The sequence below is a fragment of the Chenopodium quinoa genome, unplaced genomic scaffold (genome assembly GCF_001683475.1).
Source record: "Chenopodium quinoa cultivar QQ74 unplaced genomic scaffold, ASM168347v1, whole genome shotgun sequence".
NCBI classification, from domain to species: Eukaryota; Viridiplantae; Streptophyta; class Magnoliopsida; order Caryophyllales; family Amaranthaceae; genus Chenopodium; species Chenopodium quinoa.
Window position 1 is genome coordinate 2,170,512 of NW_018742483.1, and position 7,285 is coordinate 2,177,796.

Below are 7,285 nucleotides of genomic sequence, written 5' to 3' on the forward strand. Positions count from 1 at the left end.
CTCCGGCATTGACTTGGTCACGTGACACTTGGTGAAAGAAAAGGGTCATTAAGTGTCACGTGATGGTCACGTGACCAAGTCAACATCGGAGAACTTTGGTCAAACTCATTCATAATCCGGCGTAAGGTAGTAAATTACAACATTTTTCGAAAATTAGGTAGTCAATTACAACATTTTTTTAATAGGTAGTTTCTCGCAAATTCTGAACTATAATAGGTAGTTTTTCACAAAATTTCCATTTATATATAGTACGTACAAGTGTAATTAAAACCAGAATTATGAAATAAACTGATGATATTAACAATAATCTAATTGATAACGCGACAGTTCATTCTAATCTCTCCTTTAGTACCAGTAAGAAGCTTAATGTTCCCCATCTTGATCATCGCTGCAACAAAATCTTGAAAGAAAACAGCTTGATTAGTACTATACTTCTTCACCAAGGAATCTTGAGAACCACCATTGTAAAGCTCTTGATCCGAATGTAATAGACCGCGTTTTTGAACAAGGTTTTGAAAATAATCGTTGTCGAATTTGTTTGGTGTTTGACGATCAAGAGGGGCTAAGTTGAAGTCTCCATTCCCAGCTTGTTTAGGGCAGTTGGCTTGGCGAGTGGCTGCAAAGGTGGGATCTATGTCGGTGTCGTTGTAAATGTGGGGTCGGAAGTTGATGCAACGAGCGAGGCCGATGGTGTGGCCGCCGGAGAGGGCGGTCATTTCGTTGATGTTTAAGTTTTGTCTTGCAAAGAGGGAAGTGAGGTTAGCAAGGCTTGAACGTGGGGGTGGAAGGTTTTGGTTTGCCAAGCTTAGGCTTGCTGTTCTTGCATCTCTTCTACCTAGTGGTACTTTCCATGTGGGCCCTCCTAACTACAAATGTGAGAACATATAGTTAGGTACATCAAGTGGTAGGATCTTAAAATAATAAATTTTGATAAGAACAAATTGAGGTGTTTAAATTGAATAACTAGTTTTGGTGGGATAAATAGACAATGTACGTCTTGAGTTATTGTATTCAACTTCATTTTTCATTTTCAATTGTCATTAATATGGTTCTGAAATAATACAATGCAATGTACTTCAACTTAGATAAGCAAATGGGATTATTATCAAACTTGTGGTTGCAATGGGTTCATATTGTATACCAACCATGCATGTTTATAAGGGATGACATAAACGTTAACACTTAGATGAATTAAAGATGATGGAATGAGCGACGTGACAAGATTAATGCAATTTGAAACGCTTTTTAATACGGATTATTTCCTTTGTTTCTTTATAATTGCAACACTTTCCTATAATGAAAATATTATAATAGTTGCAACACACATAAATGGAAGATTTTTATGGTGAAAATTGTACTATTATCTTTATTTAAAGCTCATGGCCACTTGATTATACCTCTAACAACCTCTTAACCCCTTTTTAAGTGTATTATATCATGTGAGATCTATTTGTCTTAAATACCATATCAATAAAGTGTATGTTGCAACTATAAAGAAACGGAGAAAGTATATATATTATTATATACCAGACTGTATATATTATTATAGATTATAGATTTATTCACATTTTTGTTACAGATGCTAGCTAAAACATTGCATGTATTTTTCAATTTTCCTATGCTTGGAAAATAGGGAGGAAGTAAGCAATATGGCTTATTTTGTAATGTTTTTCTTTTTGTTCTTAAACAATGAATGAAGCTCAAGTGATAGGGAGTAGTAATACAAACTAATTAATCTTTAGATTTATGTGCACAATGAAATCTATAATCCAAAGTATTTTTATGAGTTTTATGTGCTTACCAATCTAACTCCGTCTCGTGATGCAAGAGCTAGAATGTCTGCACACGATACAGTTTGGGGGCAAGCAGCTTCAAGATTACACTTGATTGCATCAATCACTTCAAAACCCCTTATTGAGTTGTTTGCATTTGCTTTAGCAGTTTTCTCCCCTGTAAATGTTGGTGTATCATCTAGGAGTACAGATGCATCACAACCCTAATGTTACCGGAAATGAATGAAAAAAACATGAATGAGTTAGTCTAATAGATGAACAATATAGTGTATATATTGATTCCAGTCTATTTTAATTGATCCTTTAGCGTAAATATAAAACGGCCATATATACTTTCTTTGTTCACAATTACTACTCAGCGTACATTTCTTTTATAATTTCTAATAACTAAATTAATCACATGATTTATTTGGATGAACCTTTATATTCATTATGAGATAAAATTAGGTCAAAGACTTTTATGTATGTACTTCTATTAATCTATTATTATTTAGGGGTGTGACAAAAAAGATGTGATTTTTCCTAAAAAGTATGGATCATATTTAATTAACCATTGTGCCAATATTAAAAATAAATTAGATCATTTATTAATATATATATATATATATATATGCTTCTATCAAAGTTGTATATTATCCATTGGTTAGGGTTGTCTCTCATGATATTAATGAATGCGATCAAACCTCACTATGCAACCGGTCTCTAACCCTAGGTAAAGCATTTTTTTTTTCCTTGACAATAGATCATGTAACGTTAGTATTATATACGAAGTATATATATTTTTTTAATTCTTCATTTTCTCACTCAGTTTTTTTTTATGTAGATAACATCCATCATTTTCTCTAAACCTTCTATATAATTGTCTAGGGACCCATAATTGTCCAAACTAATCATCATCCTCCCAACCATTTTCTTTCTAGAAAAATGCAACAATATTACAATCAATAATGACATTACAAGGAAATAACGAAATTCTCCCATCTTTGCATAATAATTTTTCATACGTCGTAGTATATTGTTTAATAATGTACATAGAACATGGTATTGCAATAAAAAAAATAAAAAAAATAAATAAAAAAAAAACTTAAATAAATAATAAGGTTATAGATTCGAAAATACTTACGTTGACAAAGCAATCATGGAAGAACAAGCGAAGAATAGATGCACCCATACGTGGTTCCTTACTAACGGCTTGCTTCATAGTATTGTACACAATTTGTTCAACATTAGGGCAACTAGAGGCATAAAAGTCTGGCTGCATAAGCCAAGCATTAGAAGCACCCATAAAAAGTGATGTTAGAGAAAAGATTACCAAAAAACATATCAATTTGGAAGCCATAATTAACTTGCTTCTAGCTTGCTAATTATGGCAAAGCGAAAGTAGAGTTGATGAATATATTATATGCTTTGAGTTTCATATATATATATACACACTAGACTTACTAGTAACCAATATTGGAGTATAAAATGGAAGACACCGCATGTAAGGGAGTAATTAGGATTAGTTGCAAATTAAATGGGGGTAGACATTTCAAATCTAGCCCCAGAACACGTACACCCTGCCAGTCCATTTCAGAATATCATTTCTATAATTATTACTCTTTCATTCCCTTCTTTAAACTTAAACAAAAATATTCACTTCATACTCTTGGGTACGATGTATGTATAGTAAATGATTGAGTAATAATCACTCTTGCTCATAGATCGTATGTATTTTCTTCAAGCCAATCTTACCCAAAGGAATCGATAGAGTAATAAAATCAATCATGGAGATTGGGGATTTAACCATCAGATTATGTTTTTGGCTGAGTTGTTCCTTTTATATGGAATCAAGAATCTGATCCTAGGTATAAGGAGCCCTGTGTTCATTGCATCAACATTTCAAGTCCAAATGATCTTATGTGACGGAGCATGATAGAGTATAAAATCACCAATCATGAGATCTCTAATCATCAGCTTATTACATACCCAAAGATAAAAAAAAAAAAAAAAACCCAAAAATTGATTGAAAATCCCTTTAGGAACCCAAATAACCCAGCCTTAGCCTTTTAGGACAAACCAACTTAGTTGGACCTTAGGATTAGTTAGCCTAATTAAAGACTCAGGGTCTGTTCATTTCAACTTAATTTCAATTCAGTTCAGTTAAGTTCAGATCCAATCAATTCGGTTCGGTTCAGTTTATTTTAGTTCAGCTCCTAATTTCCTTCTCTCATAAAATATTCATTTCAACTCTATTCAGTTTTGTTCAGTTCAATTCAGTTCAGCTCACTTGAGTAAATGTGAACATAACATGCTCTTAAATTGCCTAAGCAAAACCCTTGCTAATAGAGTAATTAAATTAATCCATATTATAAAGTCATTGCACACCCATCTGGATTTGCGATCTTACGTCCTTAGAGGTGTCAAATATCAAAAACTTATGCGACAAACCTGATCCGATCTGACACGAAAAAGTGCTTTGGAGCCTGCAACTTGTGAGTAGTTTGATTTGCAATAGGTTGCAATGCGTTTCATTTGTTTTAATATTACTCCCTCTGTATTATTATAAATTTTGACGGTTCTAGTCATATCACCAAATCAAAAGTAATTCTTAAGTCCTCTACCTAAAATAGATAGGGAAGTAGGGTCGAATCCACGTGAAAGCAATGTATTTCTACTCCTAAAGAATTGATATGGTCTAAATTATCAAGTAACAAATATAATTTTATGAGAATTAAACTAAGGGAAATAAATAAACTAACGTGAATAAGAATAATAGGAATAACAATAAATCAAAGCCTAGGGTATAGGTTCACCAATAATACTCAGGGGTATGTAAAGCATAAAAATCAATGCATCAATTAATAAGATCATAAAAGACTTTGCTACGTATTACAATCACAGAGTAAATCTAGCGGTATTAAATCGCATCTCTCAAATCTTGACTTAACCATTTATAAATTAATCTGCCTATTGAAACTAAGCCTAAACATCAATTCTCATTTGCCGAATCTCAAATCAATATTGCATAACTTAAACAGTGAAACCATGCCTAATCTAATTGAATAGCATTAAATCAATCAATAGGAAATTAACTAAAGCATTAACAATCATCAATAATAAATCACCCCCTAACCGTAGAAATAAACTACTCACACATATTGAAATCTAACCTAAGAAAACAATTAAACAAGACATAACTAATCAAAGTATTTAAATTACGAGAAATAAAAAGAAGAAAATCGTTACCAAAATAAATGGAATTAATAAATTGCATAAACCAAAGAGTGTTGAGAGAACAAAATACTAATGTAAGCTTAAAACTAAAATTTGGAATTTTTAACTAATGGAAGATGTAATAGTTTCGCTTGACAAAAGCGTATTTATATTAAAGCTAAGAAACCTAAACTAAGACTATGATTAGTCATCTCTAAACGCCCTCAAAAACACGCGCCGGTAGGAAGCATGACTGGTCGACCAGGCCGATAAGCCTCATGGTGCTCCTTCAATCTCTTTCGCCCGGTAGGACACGCCTTCAGAAGAGATGTTGCTGCTCTTTCTCTTCCTCGCGCGGTCGGGCGCGCCTCAAGGCGAGAACACTTGTCGATCGGGCAAGTCCATCAGGTAACATTGGATTCCTCGTTTGGGATCCTTTACTCGGCCCAATCCAAATATTTTCTTCTATGAAGCAAGTCCAATGCCTCAGCTTCTTCTTCTTCGCAAGCCCTTAATTACAGTTCTTAATTACTCTGACACGATCTTGGGCTATGCAATATGGTCATATCAATGCGATCCAAATTCAATGCTCATAGTGGCTCAACTAACTCCGGGGAAATACTCCAAATCTGCAATTTCCTACAAAGCAATACCAAAATCTACGAAAACACTAGAAAATGCATATTGGTAATAAAAATAGATCCGTAGAGCCAAAAATACTCCTAAATATGACCAAGGGACGAGATAAATCACTATATAAAATGGACATATATCCCAAGCCAGATCTTTGCTTGACTGGCACACATATCAATGCACAATTTTGACCATTAATATTTAATTTGTAATTACTACCTCTATTAAATATTAGTTGCAACTATATATCTCAAATATTACCCCAAATTTGCAACTAATACTTAACGGATGTAGTATATTTTCATTAGATTGTATAAAAGGTTAGGGCTGTTCTCATTGACTGAACTCAGCTGAACTGAACTGAACTGAACTGAACTGAATATTTTATAAGAGAAGGAAATTAGGAGCTGAGCTGAACTGAGCTGAAATGAACTGAACTGAACTGAATTGAGCTAAACTGAACTGAGCTGAACTGAACTGAATTGAACTGAATTTCAACGTAAGAGAAAAGGCCCTTAATACAATGAAATATACTTAAATACACTAATCCAAAAATATTTACATGGCCATATATGTTTAGTATACATATAATGGTAAAAAATTATCGTCAAAATAAACATATAAATAGTGAAAAAGTCAAAGTATTACGATTATGACAAATAAAGGGAAAACCTTTGTCAAATAAAAAAAAAGAACATTTATAAACAAATAATATATATATTGATTAATAAAAAGAGTGGGGGACATAAGTAATTCACAAAATTTTATATGTGGCACCGTATGGCCTACCATCATGTGGTTACTTCATTAGTGTTATAGGGATTATTCGATCATTGTTACAGAGGTTACTTCGTCGGTGTTAGTTATAAGGGTTACTTAATAACGTTATAAGGGTTACTCAGTCGTATGTGTTAGTTGATCAATGTTATAAGGACATGTTCACATTTACTGAACTGAGCTGAACTGAACTGATTGGAGCTGAACTGAACTTAACTGTACTAAGCTGAATGAATATTTTTATGAGAGAGGGAATTATGAGCTGAATTTAACAGATTGGAGCTGAACTGAACTGAACTGATTGGAGCAGAGCTGAACTGAACTGAACTGAAATTAAATAAATGTGAACAGGGCCTAAGAGTTACTTTGTTCATTTACAAGCGATCATGTGTGTGATGAACGCACTCAAAACACGCTATAATTAATTATATCGTATATGATAAATTATCTTGTCAATATAGATGAATTATATATTTATATTTCCAATTTCAATAAACACACTCCCACAAGTTTTAATTATGTTATATCCTTTTTTGTTTTTTTTTCCATGGCACCAATGCCTACAATTAATCATAATATCTAAAAATATTTATCATAAAAAGTCATATAGAAATTAAAAATGATCTCACATAGTATTTTTATATACACGCATTGCTAGTAATACAAACTTTTATATGTAGTTGGTCACATCGTGTGGCCAATAATTATGGGTTGGGGTTACTTTGTTAGTGTTATAGGGGTTACTCACTCGGTGTTGGAGTTACTAAGTCGGTTAGGGATTACTTGGTTGATCAGTGGTTACTCGGTCGAGGGTTACTCACTCGGTCCGGAGTTACTCGGTCAAGGGTAATTTGGTCAGTTAGGAGTTATTCGGTCAATCAAGTGTT

At 33.1% G+C, this 7,285-nt stretch overlaps 1 protein-coding gene across 1 annotated transcript; it reads right to left on the minus strand.

Annotated features, from left to right (window-relative positions):
* Window positions 1-220: 220 nt before the first annotated feature.
* On the minus strand, window positions 221-3,207 carry LOC110719133 (peroxidase 4-like). The gene is made up of 3 exons (XM_021898039.1): window positions 2,917-3,207; window positions 1,802-1,996; window positions 221-866 (listed from the first exon to the last, which is right to left on the minus strand). Exons 1-3 carry the CDS (start codon window positions 3,130-3,132, stop codon window positions 309-311), a joined length of 969 nt encoding a protein of 322 aa, XP_021753731.1. The 5' UTR covers window positions 3,133-3,207; the 3' UTR covers window positions 221-308.
* Between the last annotated feature and the right edge of the window lie 4,078 nt (window positions 3,208-7,285).